The sequence below is a fragment of the Dipodomys spectabilis genome, unplaced genomic scaffold (genome assembly GCF_019054845.1).
Source record: "Dipodomys spectabilis isolate Male_0828 unplaced genomic scaffold, ASM1905484v1 ptg000322l, whole genome shotgun sequence".
In the NCBI taxonomy this organism is placed as follows: Eukaryota; Metazoa; Chordata; class Mammalia; order Rodentia; family Heteromyidae; genus Dipodomys; species Dipodomys spectabilis.
Window position 1 is genome coordinate 474,401 of NW_024870999.1, and position 20,495 is coordinate 494,895.

General features: G+C 44.7%; 1 protein-coding gene across 1 annotated transcript in view; it reads right to left on the minus strand.

Annotated features, from left to right (window-relative positions):
- Nudcd3 (NudC domain containing 3) overlaps positions 1-20,495 on the minus strand; it is a 123,305-nt gene that overhangs the window by 12,460 nt on the left and 90,350 nt on the right. Inside the window, exon 4 of the mRNA XM_042702384.1 lies at positions 10,983-11,126. Within this exon, the coding sequence (XP_042558318.1) occupies positions 10,983-11,126 (144 nt within the window). The remainder of the gene's footprint in view (positions 1-10,982; positions 11,127-20,495) is intronic.

Here is a 20,495-nt window from a genome sequence, read left to right on the forward strand (position 1 = left end):
AAAAAATGTACTCTTTACCTGACTTATACAACTGTAAACCCTTTGCACATCACCTTTCTAAGAACAATAATTTTTTAAGCCAAAAGTGGAGCTATGGTTCTAAGTGGTAGAACACCAGCCTTGCCCACAAATGCTTCAGGAGAGTACCTAGGCCATGAATTCAAGCCCCAGTGCCAGCACAAAAACAAAACAAAACAAAAAATTAAAAACAGAATTAAGACTCCTAATGAGTAAATGAGACAGACCATGATCATGGTCTTGCATGTGTGGAAGGCCTCTTGGGCTCACCTGAGAAGGCAGAATGCCATGTTCTGAGTGGCAGGGACAATGGGGTGATGCCACACTGCACCCCATACTCTCCTCTCAACACAGAGGAGACTCAGTGCCCATCCATTGCTCAGCATGCTACCTCTGCTTCCATCCAGGCAGGAAATCTCAGGCTGCCATCTCCTACGTAAGCCTTAGCAGTTCCCTATGGCATCAAGGGGTGGGAACGATGCAAAGGACTATAGTGTTCACTGGAAACACTGAAGGCTTGCCCTCGAGACAGCACCATACCAAAGGCGTGGAGTTCATATCCTGCTTCATACAGTAATTCTTGAGCTTTGGGCGTTTGCCAAAATGCTAAGGTAATTTAATCTGAACTTGTGAAGAAGTGCATTAAGTGACCTGCAAAGGCAGCCTCGCGGGCCATTGTATCTTCACAAGTAAGCCAAAAGGAACAATGGAATGTGTCCAGATAAACCAGCAAAGGAAAATTAAGAAGTCCCTGACAATGGGAACATAGGATGCAGGCACTTTGTACTGGCAACACTCCAGAAGTGCTCCATCCTCCAGGGAGGGCCATGGCAAATGGCTTGTAGACTGCAATTACCCTGGAATTCCACTTTTGAGAAATAATAACTTCAGCAAATCATCTCAGACAGGGAAGGAGGAGGATGCAACTTGTATAAAAATACTCACAAGGTTCAAAAAAATCGTAAACAAACACACTGCAGTGAGTTTTAGAGCCTGAACCTCAACCTTCCCCAGAGAATGTTTTAGAGCTATTTCACTAATGTTAAATGACTTATGCTTGCATGCTGTCAGCACATGAAGATGTGCATATGGAAAAGTGTACACCCCCATGCAGACGTGTCTGAGAGGCCCCCCAGCAGAGCTTTGCTGCCTTCCTACAACCACCCACGCTGGGCAAAGGGCAGCCTGGCAGCTCCCCATAGGGAGGAGGAAACAAGGACAATGCATAAGCCTAATGCCTGCTTCTGGGACCAAACAAGATATAGGGAAAAGGAGCTGGCACTGTTACCACAGCTGATTTTACATCTCTGTAACCAGGCAAGGAGCTTGCCTGAGTCAAGAAGTCTCATTTAACATTCTCAGTGTGGGAGGGAAGGGGGGAAGAAGGGAGGGAGGCAGAGCTGTCACACAGTTTTAGCAGCCACCCCTGCCTGCCCTGGCTGTCTGGTGTGGGATCCACCACAAAGGGGAGGAGAAAACAGGCCACATGAAGGTTCCACAAAAGCAAGTGGCATGTCTACATTGGTATGGCGAGAGACGAAGAGGTCAGAAACTCTTACTGCAGAACTGAGAGGGAAGGGGTTGACAGAAACAACCCCAAATATGCCCTCCCCCCACCCCCCGCTCATAGCTGCAAGGGGAGCTCTGCATGAGTACCCCAGGTCTGCTAAAAACCCCCACAAACCAGGGCTTAAAACAGCACACACCCACTCTCTGTTCTAGAGGCTAATAGTCCAAAATCAAGATATTGGCAGGATTGTGTTCCCAGGAAGACTTCAAAGGAGAACCCTTCCTGTCTTTTCCAACTTCTGGTGGCTACCTTAGGTTGTCAGCCCAATCACTCCAGTCTCTGCCTAATCTTTATGTGGCCTTTTCTAAGTCTGACTTCCCTTTGGTCTTTGTAAGGATACTTATCAAGGATACAGGGCCAGGATCCAGGATGACTTCACCTTGATGATCTTAGCTTGAAGCACACCTTTAAGATCCTTTCTCCAAAACAGGCCATGTTCATGTGACATCTTCTAGGACCTGAGGAGCAGGCTCTCCACTCACTCTTCCTGTCCCTCTGTATGTCTGCACACATAGGCATTCAACAATATGCAAGCAACAGATGTGGGGAAAAGCCAGACCGGGTGCTCCACCTTGTCCTGAGGACAGAAATGAAGCCCAAAGGCAGGCCCAATTGCTAGGCAACCTTCTCCACATCTACTTGCTCAGAAGAGGCAGTATGCCAGGTTCTACACAGCAGACGCAGTGCGGTGGCGCGTAGAAGGCAAACAGGATCTTCATGAATCCAGACAATCTGCTCACTGATTTACAGTATTATCTCAGATATGTGATCAGAAGAAAAACTGTGGCCCTGAAAGGTCACCAATAAATAAATAAATCAAGAATGCAGCCAACCCTTATCACATACAGCATTTGCTGGCTGAGGCTGAATGCTCAGGAGTGGGTGGAGGCAGACAGAGCCCTGCACCCAGCAGGAGGCAATTTCCCTGTACAGGCCAAAGCCTGGGCTGATGAGAGAACCACAGCAAGAGCTTTACAACATCTGCATTACTCTGCTTCTTGGACCCTTTACTTTCCAGAAGTGAAGCTGAAGTAGAAATACAATCTGTCCACCAATAGTGACAGAGGAATGGATTCAGGCACCAGCTCAGTTCCAGAAGCTTTTCTCTAGGCCCTAACATAACTGAGAGAGCACACGTGGATTCCATGTTTGTGTAATACATGCACTTCAGTCTGCAGCTGGTTCTGATTTGTAAGATAGCAGGTGCCTGGCCAAAAAGTAGTGGGGACACAAGGAAGCCTAGACTACAGCAGACAAATGTGAGGGCAGGGCTGAGGATGTCTGTGGATAGAGGACAGGCATTCTAGGAATAAGAGGTTCATTGGTCCTCTGCAGGAATGGCCTCAGGCCGGCTGTCTTCAGCCAAGAGGAGGAGAGATACACAGTACACTTGCCTAGCAGCGCCATTTCTTACATCTATCTTCCTATATGTCAGCTTCTGAAAATCACTGTGACCAACCCCCCTCCCTCCCCAATTCTCCCTCCTCCTTAGCTGGAGAGCCAGGATTCCCAGCCCCCATGGGTGAAGCCTTCTATACTGGTGTACTAGGGCTTGAACTCAGAGCCTGGGCACTGTCCCTGAGCTCTTTTGTTCAAGGCTAGTGCTCTACCACTGAGTCACAGCACCATTTCTGTTTTCCTGGTGGTGAATTAGGGATTAGAGTCTCACAGACTTTCCTACCCAGTTTGGTTCTGAACTGCAATTCTCAGATCTTGGCCTCCTGAGTAGCTAGGATTACAGGTGTGAGCCACTAGTGCCCAGCTTGTCCTTTTGCTTAAGGCTAGCACTCTACCACTTGAGACAGCTCCATTTCCAGCTTTTTAGTGATTACTTGGAAATAGAATCTCATACTTTTCTGGCTTGATTCAGACTATGATCCTCAGACCTCAGGCTCCTACTCAGGAGCTAGCACCACTCCTGAGCAAACTATAGGCCCTCTCAGAGCCTCAAGGTCCTGGCTTGTAAAGTGACTTTGTAAGGAATCAGATGGTACTATATGATATCTCATATGGAGCCTGGCCTGGCACATATATTCAATAAGCAATGGCCATTCATACAAGAAGTTTATGGCTTACTCACTAGACACATCTATTTTACTGTTGTACATGTCAATATGCAGAACAGTATGGTTCTGGAATATCCGTAAAGGCCGAGTCACTTCTTCCAGGTTAGAAACGAAGTAATAATCACATATGTATAGAAATAAATATGTTTAAAATGAATTTAAAATGAATCATTAGCACATAGTTATAAGCCCAGAAGATTTTGAATGGAGTGGCTATGGGCTCAGAGGCCAGTTACAAATATCTCAGGTGGGATTACTACTGGCTTTTTTTTTTCCCACGGGTGGTAATGGAGTTTGAACTTAGGCCCTTGCGCTTGCTTGCCAAGTGCTTTGCCAATTGAGCCACATCTGCAGTCTTTTTGCTTTAGATTTTTTGGGTTTTTTTTTATTAAATTTAGATAGAATTCCTATATTTTTACCCATAGCTGTCCTGGACCAAAATCTGACTATTGAGATCTGCTTACCTACAGCCTCCTGAACAGCTGGAACTACAGCTATGTACAACCAGGTAGGTCTATCTTGTTCGCTCAAATTGGGAACTCACTAGTTTTTGCCTAGTTTTGTCTTGTCTGGCCTTGAACGATGATTTTCTCAGTCTCTGCTCCCTGCATAACTGGGATACCTAGCCACTACTGGCTTCTGAGTGTAGCAGCCCACCCAGAGGCCTCACCAAGGGTTCACCATTCAGAGGGACTACACAGCTATCACACTCTATGACAACCTAGTCCACACTGCACTGAGAGTTGAACCAAGGGAGAAGGAGAGCTGCTGTCAGAGGCCTCTCAGTCCATGAAGGCAATAACCCCAGGGTCACAGAACCCCAGGCTAACCCGGGTGGCCAAAGCAGCCTGGGCAGTGTCTGCTGAGGGTGAGCTTGCTGCTCTAGTACTGCCAATTCAGTACTAATTCTAACCTCCATTGCCTGTAAAGCTCAAATGAGGCAGAAGCTGGGGGGCATATGAGTGTCAAGTAGACACAAAGGAAAGGTATTGGTGGTGCCCACAGAAGCCTGTAGCTAAGAGAAAAGCTCAGCTCTGTTGTTGTTTTTTTAAACCTTCATGGGGCAAATTGTCTTTATCATGGTTTATCAAGTTTGTGAATTCTATGAGCTTTGACAATACAGTTATTTCTTCCACCTCAAGTGATATGTACTCAGCACTGTATTTTTAAGATAGAGGCTTCATTTATATCTTTTTAGAGGTACTGAGGATTGAACTCAGAGTCTCCGTTTGCTGAGCAGACACTCCACTACTTGAACCACTCTGTCAATTAATACATTGGTTTTATACATGAGGTGGGAGGGGACAAGGGACTTAGCTGCCATGATAACAAGGGCTGCATTAAGGTTCTCAAGAGAAGTAGAATCAATGATCACAGAGGCTTAAAACTGTACAGTTCTGTAAGCCTGTTTGTGACCTAGAGACACAAGGGCCACAAGCTGTACAATTCTCTACAAGGTAAAGAGTTCAGAATGCCAGAGCCTCAGAACCAGAGACCTACTAAGCAGTTCAGTGTGAGGCTAAAAGGCCCAAGAGCCCACTGGGACGCAAGTATGAGAAGTCCAAAAGCCAAAGACTATCTGATATCCCAGAGCAGGAGTAGAAGCAGAAAGTGTGCATGCTGGGAGGAGGAGGGGGGAGATAAATGGTAGATATACACACGAACTTCTTTCTTTTTCCACTTTCTGGCCCATTGGGGCTCTAGCCCACATTCATGGTAGGTCCTACCAAATCAGACTGCTGACCCACATGCCAATCTTTTCTGGAAACTGGACCCAAAGAAACTTATGCATGGCATATTTTAGTTCTCCTGGTCCAGTCATGCTGACATCCAAAGTGAACCTTCACAGAGACAGTAGTCATATTGTGGATGAAAGAGCACTTTCCTTCTTCTCTGGCAGCTGAATACTACCCCAGAGGGGAACATGCAGCAGACTGAGACAGAACAAGGACTAGCTGAAGCCTTGTGCCAGTCCCCATGGACATCACTACACTGGCTGTCAGTGGACCTGGAAGAACCAGAACCAGGGGTGAGCTAGACCCCAGCCCTACATGTGGAACTCCATATACCACCCAGAGGCCAGGGAAGACCTCTGGAGGAGAAAGAAAGCACTAAGGCACATGCCTAGGTCACTGGCAAAGCCTCCATAAGTGAGCTCTCAGTCCCTGGGTGCACATCTCTTTCTGAGCATGAGAGCAGCCAGGACAGACAGAGGACAGAGGACAGAGCCCTGGTAGACCTGACAGGCCTTTTGTCCTCTCCACCAGCAGTCAAAAATGGCCCAGGGAGGCCACCAACTGCACATGTCTTGCAGGAACTTTACAAATATGTGTTTCTCCCTTTACTATATCTGTTCTTCATATGAAGACTATGTCTATATAAAACTTTGAAGTTTTTTAGCCAGACTTAATGTTATCCCTATCATCTTTATTCCTTGCTTAAGCGTCCCAGTAGAAGGAAAGAACAAATAAGTTAATCCAAAATGTGTTGTGCCCTCATTTTCTTCTAGGAAGCCTCCACTGGGGTGTCTGTTTCTACTGGTGTCAGACACCATTAACAGGGATCAAAGCTGTCACAGGAGAGAAGACTGAGCTGACCACAGTTTGGCTGGGGAGTGAGGCCCAGTTTGTAATCAGTTAACTGGTAGTGGGCAAGTTGTTTATTTGGATTCCCATCATCCTAACAAAGCTGTGCTCTGTCTCTCGGTTAAATTACCCTGTTTGAATTTACTAACTGCATACTCCAGACTGACATGTGGTTAATCTCACCCTGCATTTTCACTCTACTTGTTACAGTAGGAAAGTGAATGTCTCAAGCCTATGCTCCTAAGGGGTGGAGACTATATAAATGGAAAGGCCCACAGAAGTATGTAAGCATTATGCCCACCTTTGGTCCTCGGCTCCACCCAGACCTCAGCTCCTCCCTGCCCTGGAGTTCCTAGCACACAGCTGGCCCCTCCCTCTCTCCACCCAGACCCACCTGAGCTCCCATCTACCTCACTTCCTATCCCCAGACCCTGCTACCTAGATAGTGGAGGTCACCGTGTGCTCTTTCTCCATGAGAAATAAGGCTCCCCTAATAAACTTTGTAATAATCTTTCTCTTGTGCCTGCCTGCCTCCCCGTGGTCCCCTGGAATGGATGTGACGGATCCTTTCATTGGTGGCTCTATGGGGATAGGTTCCTGGTGGATTTGCTACCCCCACCCCCTCCACTTTGCACGGGTGTCCGACCAGCTCCCCCAGGACCTAGCCTGAGATCCTACACTCCTATCGCCAGAGGACCACCAAGGTAACTTTCTCCTGACTGAGTGCTCTACCTGCTGCCCAACACCAGCTAATTAAGTCCTACCTCCAGCTAAGTGAAGAGTCTTAGATTTCACTGTGCAGGCCTCTGTTGGGAGGCCTCAGAGTCTCCCCCCAAAAACTTGGCCAAGTATCTAGCTGATGGCCTCTGTGGCTTCCATGGCTAAAGGACACTGAGGAGAAATGTGACGACATTTACCACTGGTTGTTTCCCACTTTTTGAGCCAAATTCACTGTCGGACACGCTAGCAGTCAGATTTTGGTTCCACCATCACTTACCATGGAAAAGGACAGAACTAAATTTCCTTACAATCAAATTTGGCCCCAAATTTAAAAGCGCTCAGGCAGGTAAAACTCTTTCCCTCCTTCCTTCCCTCTCTCCTTCTCTCTCTCCCTCCCTCTCTCTACCTTTCCCTTCCAACTTAAGGTAAAAGTATGGATGATTTTAAGTTTAAACTCCTCCTCTTCAGCCTCCCCTGAGAGGCACCCCCTCACTCTGCAACCTCTCCTGCGGGCCCCCTCCTCTGCCTTTGTAGTGGGGGTGGAACCTGAAGCTCCATGTGTGCCAGAAGCAATGCACCCTCACTGTCAAAATCTTCAGCTCTCTCTAGCACTGACCATGTGGCAGATGTGCTACTTTGGCATCGTGGGAGCTCAGCTGCTATTTCTCACCAACTTGATTTTACTCCAGCTCAACTTGATTCTGTGACTCCCCACACTGACCAGCGGCGCCGTGATATCGTGCCACATATCTGATCATGTCTTGTCTCCTGTTTACTAAAAGTTTCTTGTTGTTGGCAAAGTTTTGTGTTTTAAACTGACCACATGGCTCCATCACAATTAGGCAAAATAATTCCAATAAACCTTAAATGGCCGATTTTAAAATCTAAGCACGCTCTATAATCTGTACACAAACATGTCTATTTGTCTATATGTAAACAATTATGGTTTCAAGGTTACCAAGTACTCTGCTTACTAAAAATCTTTGTCAATGGAAGCTGTGATTTAATCCAAATTGCTTTAAAACTTTGGACCTGACTATAAGCCAAAGAAAAAACAGGAAGTTTTAAAAGGCCTTGGGAAAGGAGTTAGAAAAGATGGTTTCCTTCGGAAAGTAAATGAAATTCGTAATTAAGTTGGCTGTGATTTATGTCATTCCTATGTCCATCTATGCTAAGAGTTAAATATTGTACCTTTGACCATGGCTAGTAAACTAAGGCTAAGGCTTTAATTCTCCATTTTCTCCTCTGTGCACCGATCAACTCCCAAAGTGAAACTAGTGGCACCAGCCTGCAAAAGCCAGTGTGAAGCAGATCTTCAACCAATATATGTAGAAATGTTTGCAGTAACCAGCAGGAGGTGTGACAGATGCCACAGCCTCACCCAGACTCCAGCCTTGCTCCATCACACATGACAAAAGCCTGCTAATTTGGGGTAAAACACAAGCCACCTCAGGTATTTGTTTCTGTAGTGTTAATCCCCACAAGTTAGACCATAAGGGGTGTATAAACAAAGGATATACGTTGACTTCTATGCTACTTTACATTGGATGTATTTCTAAAAGAAAAATTTTGCTACAGTGCTTGTACATTAAAACTGCTAATTTCCTCAGACTGCAGAAAAATGTGGCCAGTTTAAACCTTGGGCCCAAGAGGTAAAGGGTGCAGCCCAGTGTTTCAATGAAGCATTTAAATGAAAATTAACGCAATTAAAGTGACTTTTTAAAAATTAAAAATGGAAGTTCCCTTTGTGAAAAGTTGTGAAGTTGTCGGGAGTGGCTCGCCTCCCAGCCAAAGTTTAAAATTAAAATTGTCTTAAAGGTTTCTTTAAAGCCCGAAAAGATAAATTAGGATTATCAGAACGATCGTTTAATAAATTCATCTGTTAAGTAAAAAAGTTTGAAGACCTGAGATTATGTCCCTATTGAGATCTGCCTAAATCAGGTTCCTCAGCCAGCCAGAAAAAATGCTTTTATAAACCAGAATGTTAAACAGGCTACCCTGCTGTAGCCCAAGATATAAACCACTTCAAACAGGCTGCCCAGAGGCAATGGGTGGTACTTAGAATGCCAATCAGTCCCAGTTTTAAAACATCTACTGGTTTTATTAGAAAACTCTGGCAAGTAATTGTTAGTCAATTGTTAACAAGTTATAGGTAACCTCTATCTCACTGATCTCCTTGTTGCTTTAACTGGAAATAAAAAGGGCTTTTGTAAGGAAGACTCCTTTTGCCACAATTCAAAGCCATCCAGGTCACAAAGAATCCCTGTAAAACTCCATCTCCCAGCTAACAGCACAGAGCCAGGCTGGAGGCATGGCTCAAGACTTACTTCTAAGCATCCAGCCAAAGGTTGAAAGTGGCATTGTGACTCTTAAGTGGTAGAGCAATAGCCTCGAGCGTAACTGCTCAGGGACAGTGCCCAGGCCTTGAGTCTAACCTGGTAAATGCCAACTGGGACAAGCTATCCCAGCAATGGCTGCTGAGACACAGGCTAGGACAATGTCAATCCTGACAATGGAAAACCTTGGAGAGGAGTTAGAGGAGATGACATCCTAAATGGAGTCACTTTACGCTCTCATTTTCAAAATTAATCAGAGCCAGGAGATCAAGAGAAATAGTTGTTTGCCCACCTAATGTCCATACCTGTCTACCTTCTAACTGGACAGAAAGTTAACAGTCTTACCTTTATGACCTGCTAATTTGTATTTATAGGAGCCTCTGACTAGTACTCCTAACCAGTCCATTATGCTCTCCCCTAACCAGTTACCCAAACAACTGTAGACACCCCCTCCTTGCCTGGAGACCAGTTATTCCTTCATCCCTGTAATGGGCTGCAACTAGAGTTATACTCCCAAATGGAACTTTTCTGGCCCATGATCAATGTGTGTTCTCCTATATCATTCATGTTAACTGACCTCGTCACCTTATCAGCCTTTTGCCTGATCTTTCCAAAAGTCTCTTTCAACAGGATAACATCTCCTGCCCAGGATACCACTTGGGAACAAGTCAAGGCCATCCTGCTCCTACACGCAACCAGAGATATCACTTACACTGCCTTGCCTAGCCCAGCACAGAGCCGGATCCTAAAAACCCCAGCTCCAGGGATTCCTTGATGCCCCCAAGCCAGCAGGAAGTACCCAAAAGAGCCCATGACACCAGTTGGCTCTGGTACCTTTAACTATCTCTGCTATTTCCTCCTCAGGTTACTGTGATCCTAAAGCAGGAAAAATCTTACTCCCCCTCCTCTAGGATACTAGGAGTCAGGTACCATGCTATGTCTCCAATTTGAGACAGAAAAGGCAATTTCAGGTCTTTGATAGCCCCGTCTGGCAATCAATCCCTCCATGGCATATTCCTCTCTTGGGATAATAACAACCATTTTTTGCCTTTTTATTGTCTTGCATTTTCGCAACCTGTCATGGAAAAAGAAGGACCTTTACCAACCACCGTCAAGCAATGGTTCTTGGATGGTATCTGGCCAAGCAATGAAACAGTGACCCCTGACTACTTCGCCCCTTTACAGCAGGAAGTAGCTCCAGAAGAAATGGCCTACGCCCATTACCCCTCCTCTCCCCCCCCAATGCCTGGTACCCCCTATTTTTATTAAACAACAGAGTGGGGAATGTAAACATTATACCCACCTTTGGTCCTCAGCTCCACCCAGACCTCAGCTCCTCCCTGCCCTGGAGTTCCCACCAGACAGCTGGCCCCTCCCTGTCTCCGCCCAGACCCACCTAAACTCCCATCTACCTCACTTCCTACCCCCAGACCCTGCTGCCTAGACAGTGGAGCTGCCGTGTGCTCTCTCAGGGGGACAAATATGGCTCCTCTAATAAACCTTGTAATAATCTTTCTCCTGCGCCTGCCTGCCTCCACGTGGACCCCTGGGATGGATATGATCCTTTCAAGGTACACTCTGAGCAGTATACAAAATGGGCAGGAAATTCCATTGACTCCAACTGTCAGAACCAACAACCTCCCTGAATGAGGCCTAAGGGGTTTCATGGCAGGTTTGAGACACTTACCAAAACACACTTCCCTGGCTCCAGGCTCCAAAGGGAACTCTCAGTGTTGATCTTGTGGGTGAGCTTCCCTTCCATGAGGACACGTTCCCCATTTTCCTCTAGCACAGCTACACGGATGGAGCCACTGCTGAGGGCCACTGCGACCTGAGAACAGAGCAGAGGAAATTATCTTGCCTGTGAGGGTGGCAGTGGTGCACTGTACGAGTCTATACACTACAGCTCTTGGGCTCAGCAAACATCTCAGTAAAGTAAGCTGTTCCAGCCTTATCCACACTCCCACTTTAAGCCATAGCTCCACGTCCAGTTTTTGAGTGGTTAATTGTGGTTAGTCACAGGGACTTTTCTGCCAGGGCTGGCTTTGAACTGTGATCCTCAGCTCTCAGGCTACAGAGTAGCTAGGATTATAGGCATAAGCCACCAGCATCCTCAGCTATTAATTCTGTTTTGGTTGTGTTTTTCTCTGTTATTTGATTTACAGGATAACTGCATAAAGCAGAAGTCGCACTTACGAAATGGGATATACAGAAGGAGAAAGGAACACTTTTGTATGTTATTAAAATGAAATTGGAGCCGGGCACCAGTGGCTTATGCCTGTAATCCCAGCTACTCAGGAGGCTGAGATCTGAGGATCGCGGTTCAAAGCCAGCCCAGGCAGGAAAGTCCGTGAGACTCTTATTTCCAATAAACCACTCCAAAACCAGAAGTGGCGCTGTGGTTCAAGTGGTAGAATGCTCGCCTTGAGCTTAAGAGTGCAGGGACAGCACCCAAGCCCAGAGTTCAAGACCCATGACCAACCAAAAAAAAAAAAATTGGCACTTATCTGAAATAAATTAATACAAACACTAAGAAAACATTAATTTAACAAAAAAAAAAAAATCCAGTTACAAAACAACCAGAGAATAAAATACTACTCTAGTGAATCTCTCTGAGCTCCTTTTTGCTCAAGACTAACCCTCTACACCCTTTGAGCCACAGTGCCAGCTTTTTCTGGGATTAATTCGAGGTAAGGGTCTCACAGACTTTCCTGCTGGACTGACTTTAAACCACGATCCTCAGATCTCAGCCTCCTAAGTAGCTAGGATTACAGGCTTGAGCAACCAGCTCCTGGCAAAAATCTCCATTTTAACAAATAGAAAACATTAATGCAGAACAGAAGAAAGACAAACCTCACTGTAAAGCCAAGGTTAAAAAAAAAATCTGGGGCTGGGAAGGTGGTTCAGTGGTAGAGTGCTTGCCTTGCATGCATGAGGTCCTGGGTTCAATTCCTCAGCACCACATAAGCAAAAAGAAAAAAGCCGGAAGTGGCGCTGTGGCTCAAGTGGTAGAGCACTAGCCTTGAGCTGAAGAGCTGAGGGACAGAGCCCAGACCCAGAGTTCAGGCCCCACAACCGGGCCCTCCTCCCCGCCAAAAAATCTAGGCTCAGTGATACAGTGCTGACCTAACATGTATACACATGCACACAAAACACACACAGTCTAGAAAAGTGTCAAGGTATGTGCCAGGTATGGTTGAAGTATAGTGGCACATACCCGTAATCCCAATACTTGGGAGAGAGAAACGGTAAGATCTTGAGTTTAAGGCTACTATAGACTACATAGTGAAGTAAAACTACACAGGCAGCCTGAGTTACAAAGTGGGAGCCTGTCTTCCTATAGACTTCAAAAAAGAAAATTAGGTCTGGGAATGTGGCTTAGTGGTAGAGCGCTTTCCTAGCATCCATGAAGCCCCGAGTTCAATTCCTCAGTACCACATACATAGAAAAGGCCAGAAGTAGCACTGTGGCTCAAGTGGTAGAGTGCTAGCCTTGAGACCAGGGACAGTGCACAGGCTCTGAATTCAAGCCTCAGGACTGGCAAAAAATAATAATAATAATTAGGCTGGGAATGTGGCTTAGTGGTAGAGTGCTTGCCTAGCATTCTTGAAGCCCTGGGTTTTTTTCCTCAGTACCACATAAGCAGAAAAAGCCAGATGCAGTACTGTGGCTCAAGTGGTAGAGTGCTAGCCTTGAGCACAGAGAGGTTCAGAGACAGTGACCAAGTCCTGAGTTCAAGTCCGAGACAAAGAAGGAAGGAAGGAAAGAAGGAAGGAAGGAAGGAAGGAAGGAAGGAAGGAAGGAAGGAAGGAAGGAAGGAAGGAAGGAAGGAAGGAAGGAAGGAAGGAAGGAAGGAAGGAAGGAAGGAGGGAAAACTCTTGAGCTAGTGGCTCAAGCCTGTGATCTTATCTACTTAGGTGGCTAAGATCTGAGGACTGCAGTTTGAAGCCAGCTCAGGAAGAAGTCTGAGACTCTTATTTCTAATTAACCACCAGAAAAGCCAAAAGTAGGGCTGTGGCTCAAGTGGTAGAACACTAGCCTTGGGAAAAAAAAAGATTCAAACACACACACACACACCCTAACAATTCAATTAAAACATTTCAACAAAGATACACATACAAAACATGTGAAAGGCATTCATCAGTATCATTCACTGGAGAAATGAACCACAAAGAAAAAAAAACAAAAGAATCATTAAAGCAGTGGGCTGGGAAGGTGGCTCAGTGGTAGAGTGCTTGCCTTGCATGCATGAGGCCCTGGGTTCGATTCCTCAGCACCACATAAACAAAAAGAAAAAACCCAGAAGTAGTGCTGTGGCTCAAGTGATAGAGCGCTAGCCTTGAGTTGAAGAGCTGAGGGACAGTGCCCAGGCCCAGAGTTCAGGCCCCATGACCGGACCTACCCCCCTCCCCCAAAAATAGAATCATTAAAGCAATAATAAAGCAAATTCAACAACTAGGCAAAATTAAATGAAGAAAATACAGGACATTCAAGACCATATCAACACGAAGTGAGATGGTCTCACTTACATAGCCCAGACTGGCTTCAAAATCATAACCTTCCTGCCTCAGGTTCCTAAATGCTGGGATTACAGGCATGTATTATCATGCCCATGTAGTTCACTGTTGGTACTGAAGGGGTTTGAACTTGTTAGGCCAGCACAATGTTTCTGGCTATGCCTTGCCCCTGATTTTCAATGGCTACTTTAAGGACAGAGTCTCCCATCTCCACCCAGGTATGTGCCTGATCTTTAATCCCATATTGCTGGGATTCTTGGCACATGTCATCCTTTCTGTGACCATGGGAGTCTTCTGAATTTTTCTTCTTGAGCAGGCTTGGGACTGGGATCCTCTGATCTTAGCTTCCCACATAGCTTTGGAAGACAAGTATGAGCAACTTCATCCAGAGGTCAATTAAGAAGGGAGTTTCTTGAGCTTTTTTGGCCCAGGCTGTTCTTGACCCATGGTCCTACTGATAGTAGCCTCCCATATAGCTAAGGTTATAGGTATGAACCACCTCTGGCTTTGGAATAATATTGTTATCAAAGAAAGATGGGAAATGGTCATGAATATACTGATTCTCTTTTAAGATCTTTGGCAAAATTATGTGTTGTACAGTGAACTTATTTTTCCTTGAAATGCCTTGGTTTTCCTACTGATAAAGATGATAAAATAAGGAAAAAATGAACAAATAAAAAAATGTTAAAGCGCTTTGGAGACTACGGAGCCGGGAAGGGCCCTCCCCGTCGAGGATGCCAGTGTGCGCTCTGCGTTGCATTTTCAACCCCTTCCTGCCTCCGAGCGTCAATAAAGTGGCTTGACCTCCCCCCGCCCCCCCCCCCCCCCGCCAAAAAAAATGTTAAAGCTCTGTTGCCCATAATTGAATGTCTTGGTCTGTATACCTAAGGGAACTGAATGTGAACAGATGATAGAGGCATGGGAGAGGGGAAAAGGAGGTGCACATGAGAGAACACTGAGACCTATCTCAGGACAAGTCCTGGGACACGAGTGAGAAATCTGGAGAACCGCTAAAACTACCCAGAGCTGCAGTGGTGACCTACTCACTGAGCAGTGAGTAGATGGCACACAAGTGTGTTGGGTGTAGATAGCTCCATGAGCACATCCACACTAGCTGAGCAGAAAAGTCATATTCAATACAAGAACTGGGTTTTTTTTTTGTTTTTGTTTTTTGTCCGTCGTGGGGCTTGAACTCTGGGCTTGGGCACTGTCCCTGCACTCTTCAGCTCAAGGTGAGTGCTCTACCACTTGAACCACAGTGCCACTTCCAGTTTTCTAGTGGTTTATTGGGGAGAAGAGTCTCACGGACTTTCCTGCCCGGGCTGGCTTTGAACCTTGATCCTCAGATCTCAGCCTCCTGAGTAGCTAGGATTACAGGCGTGAGCCACTGGCCCCCCGGCTGGTTTTTTTTTTTTAATTTTTATTTTTTTATTGTGAAAATACTGTACAGAGGGGTTACAATTACATGGGCAAGACAATGAGTACATTTCTTATCAAGCATTGTAGCCTCCTCCTTTGTTTCCCCTTCCCATCCCTTCCCACCCTCCCCCTGCCACCCCCTCCCCGGTTTATTTTTTTTTTATTTATTTATTTATTTTTTGCCAGTCCTGGGGCTTGGACTAAGAGCCTGGCCACTATCCCTGAGCTTCTTTGCTCAAGGCTAGCACTCTATCACTTGAGCCACAGTGCCACTTCTGGCTTTTTCTGTTTACATGGTACTGAGGAATCGAATCCAGGCTTTCATGCATACTAAGCAAGCACTCAACCACTAAGCCACATTCCCAGCCCCAAGAACTGGTTTAAAACCCAAGGCACTCCTCACTAACACAACCAAACCATTTTCATCCACACACAACAGACAATATATATAACTCTGACTTGTTTCTAAAAATTTCCATTTCAAAAAAATCAATACTAGTATTCAGTTATATCTCTCTAATTGTGTTTCATTCCAAGTTCACCAGCTCTGTTGTTCAGGTTCTGGTTTTGTTTCACTTTTTTTTTTTCTTCTTGACATGATAATCAGATAGGGGGCCTCCCTCATGCTAGATAAAATCCACTACCATTAAGCTTCCTGGTATTTTTTTAAACAGCTGAATTTTGGAATGTTTATCTAACAAATACAATGAGACGACCAATTGCAAGTGGTATAATTCATATCATTGGAAGCTGTTCGCTATTAACAAATGTGAAAAGGCCAAAATTGCCACAGAAAAGGAGCTTCTATTTAAAAACGTATTTCTATAACAAATTAGAAACCACTAGTAGAATTTAGACAAAGTTGCTCTAATGGGAAGAAGAGCAAAGCAGATAATTAGACAGTGAAAGTTCAAGTATTAAAGAAACTATAGGAAGTGGCGCTGTGACAAAAGTGGTAGAGCACTCGCCCTGAGCTGAAGAGCTCAAGAATAGCACCCAGGCCCAAAGTTCAAACCCCACAACTGACTGGAAAAAAAAATATAAAAATGCTCCCCCATAGTATAACCCCTGCTTTCACTATATTTGATGTCAGGATAACTTTGTGGAGGAGATGGGGAAAAACAAGTCGTTTAAGGATACAGGTGGACCTGTTGCAACAATACAATGTACAAGTTGTCATGTCCAAAACGAGCTTTACAATGTCGGTGCGGGGGAGGGGGGGGAAGGATTGGGATTGGGGGGGGGAGGGGGGAGGCTGCGAAGGGATGTGAAGGGTAAACAAAGGAGGAGGCTGCAATGCTTGGTAAGAAATGTACGCATTATCCTGCCCATGTAATTGTAACCCCTCTGTACAGTATGTTCACAAATAAAATTTAAAAAAATATATAAAAATGCATTATGTGGGGCTGGGAAGGTGGCTCAGTGGAAGAGTGCTTTGCCTTGCATGCATGAGGCCCTGGGTTCAATTCCTCAGTACCACATAAGCAGAAAAAAGCCAGAAGGGGCGCTGTGGCTCAAGTGGTAGAGCACTAGCCTTGAGCTGAAGAGCTGAGGGACAGTGGCCAGGCCCAGAGTTCAGGCCCCACAACCAACTAAAAAAAAAAAAATGCACTATGTTGGGCTGGGAACTGGTGGCTCACACCAGTAATTCTAGCTACTCAAGAGACTAAGGATTACAGCTCAAAGCCAACCCCAGGTAGGAAAGTCCGTGAGACTCTAACCACCAGAAAACTGGAAGTGGCACTGTGGTTCAAGTGGTAGAGTGGCTTGCCTTGACCTGAAGAGCTGAGGGACAGCACCCAGGCCCAAAGTTCAAGCCCCACAACCGACCAAAACAAAAACAAAAGTGGACTATGTTGCTTTCTAAGCTGCATTTGATTTCTACAAAGTATTAAAAAAAAAACTGATAAATACATATAAACTGCCAAGTTCTGGCCAGGCGCCAGTGGCTTATGCCTGTCATCCTAGCTTCTTAGGAAGCTGAGATCTGAGGATTATAGTCTGAACCCATCCTGTGCAGTAAAGTCCATGACAGTCTTATCTCCAATTAACCACCAAAGAGCCAGAAGTGGAGCTGTGGCTCAATGGTAGAGTGCTAGCCTGAGCACATAAGCTCAGTGACAGCACGCAGGCCACAGGACATGCAACACACACACACACACACACACACACACACACACACACACACACTTACCAAGTTCTGCAAGGAAAAAATGAGAACACCACATCTACAACGCAATAGATGTTTCTTCCACGGTTTTTCTTTCTGTGGTTTCAGTAATCTACAGTCAGCCATGATCAAAAAATATTAGATGGAATTCCATTTAATACTCCAGTTGAGTGCCAGTGGCTCAAGTATAATGATCCCAGCTACTCAGAAGACTGAGATCTGAGGATTGTAGTTTGAACCAAGCCAAATCCGAAAAGTCTATGAGATTCTTATCTCCAACTACCCAAAAAAGTAAGCCAGAAAATGGTGCTGACAGCACCAGGTCCTGAGTTTAAGCCCCAAGACAGGAACAAAAAAAAAAAGAAAAGAAAAGAAAGAAAATTCCAGAAGTTAATAACTTGTAAGTTTTAGGTTTTAAGCTGTACCACCAAACAAAGTGCTGAAGTGATACACTGCTTATCCTGTTCCTAATAGCTAAAACATTCTTTTGTCCAGTTTATCTATTCTTCATATGCTACTCGTCTATGAGTCACTTGGTAACTGCTATAGGCATCAGAACCACAACTAATGTGGGAACAAAACTTGTGCTCAATAACCCTTATTTTACTAAATGGCCTCAAAGTACCAATTACTTGCTGGCAATTCAGATGCAGCAAAATCAAGCCATAGAGGGTCTCCTTTGGTGAAAAGGTAAAAGTTCTTGACTTAATAAAGAAAATTCATGCTAAGATCTATAGAAAGAATGAATTGTTAATCTAAAAATTTTGAAAAAGGAAAAAAAAAATTGATGTTTTCCTATCACACCTCAAACTGTAACAACGATAGCCACAGTATATGCTAAGCGCTTATTAATACAGAAAAGAAATTTAATTTGTGGGAGTGCTGACTGATGGCACTATGCAGGACCAGAAAATGATGAACCCATACAGACTTATCAAAGGATCCTTGATATGAGAAATGCCACACTACTTACCACAAATAAGGGATGATTACACAAAATAATTACACTGAAAACATAAAAAATACTAGAGGCTGCATCTGCGAAAGAAGTTGCTATCTGATGAACTGAATTAAGGAAAACGCAAATCTTCAACTGAGATGAAACTGAGCTCTTTTGGAAGTTGTTCAACAAAGCCTATATTAATAAAAGTGCAAAGGAAATACTAGAACATAGAGCATGTAAAGACAGATTAACTCTGGTAGTGTGTGGCAATGCTATAGGGCACAAAGTCAGGCATAGTAAACGGAATGAAGAACCTACACACACTTTCAAAGACAAAAACAAGAATTATATACCCATGTTCTGGCAATATAATCAGAAAGTGTGGGTGACAGTCATCTTGTTTATGGAATGGTTCCACCAATGCTTTATTTCAGATGTTAAAAAAAAAAACCCTTGGAAGATAATATACTAGAATTTAAAGTCCTATTAATAATAGTGCATCTGGCTATCCTGAATCTGTCTGCTATAAAAACAGAAAGTGAATATTTTGGTTTTGCCTCCAAAACAATCTCATTGCTTCACTCCCTTGACCAGGGCATAGTCTGGCTTTGCAAGACCACATACTCCCCCTGGGATTTGGTCCCATTTAATCAGAAAGTTAACAGCTTAATGTTACATCACAATGTCATTCACCTCATGTCAACACATCATAGAGGCATCTCACATCATCATAAGAAGGGAGAATACAGTACTAAGGTCCTCTCAACGAGCCAGACACCAGTGTAATTACCATACCTGTAAATCCTAACTACTCAGGAGGTTAAGATCTGAGACCTGTGATTTGAAGCCAGCCCGGGCAGGAAAGTTCATTAGATTCTTTTTTTTTTTCCCCCATGGGGCCTGAACTCTGGGCCTGGGTATTGTCCCTCAGCTCTTCAGCTCAAGGCTAGCACTCTACCACTTGAGCCACGGCGCCACTTCCGGCTTTTTTTTTTCCTTTTTGCTTATGTGGTGTTGAGGAATCGAACCCAGGGCCTCAGGCATGCAAGGCAAGCGCTCTACCACTGAGCCACCTTCCCAGTCCCAATTTCATTAGATTCTTATCACCAAATAACCACCAAAAAGCTGGAAATGGAGCTGTGGCTCAAGAAGTAGAGCACTAGCCTTAAGTAAAACCAGGGACAGCACCTAAGACCCGAGTTCAAATCTCATGTGCGTGCGCACACGTACGCGCACGCACACACACACACACACACACAATCTGAAATAAAGCAATCATGCAATTTTATTACTACAAATTTAAAATGTCCTATTTTATCAGCACTTGTTGTTAATCCTTTACTGTGTCTATTTTATAAGTTAAACTATCGTGGGAATGTAGGTATTAGAAAAAAATCATCAGGGGCCCTGGGTTCGATTCCTCAGCACCACATAAGCAGAAAAAAAAAGCCAGAAGTGGTTCTGTGGCTCAAGTGGTAGAGCACTAGCCTTGAGCTGAAGAGCTGAGGGACAGCACCTAGGCCCAGAGTTCAGGCCCACGACCGGACCCCCCCCCCCCCCCAAAAAAAAAAAATCATACAGTTCAGTGCTATTTCCAGTTTTAGGCATCCCTTGGCAGGTTCTGCTCAGAGCAGAGATACAAGTTTATACTTATGCCTAGATGCAGAAAGCCATTACCATCAGCAAAGTTGTGAAAATATAAGGACTCATGTACATTATCGGTTGGCATGTAAATTAGAACAACCCTAACAAAAACAACTGTATATTATTTATGGGAATATGTATATCTTTGGCCTGCCAACAACACTTCATGGATTTACTCATATAGAAACGTACATACATAAAATAAAATACACTGTAGTTTTTAGCAGCAGAAGAGAGGCAACTTCACTGTGCACATCAGAGGACTAGTTTAATAACCAGCCTGTTTCCTAGAGGAGGCAAAAGCAGAGGATGAAAGTTTTTGGAGTGACCCAGATAACTGGGGACAGGAAGCAGAAGCACTTGGGGACACAGAAGTGATCAGAGCTGCCCTGGGAGGGCCAGGTGTATACTGGGCAGGAGCAGTAGGGCCATCTCAATAAGTGAAATATATCACCTGTGCTAAAAGTAGAAATAAACAACTATTCACACTTAATCATATACGCATAA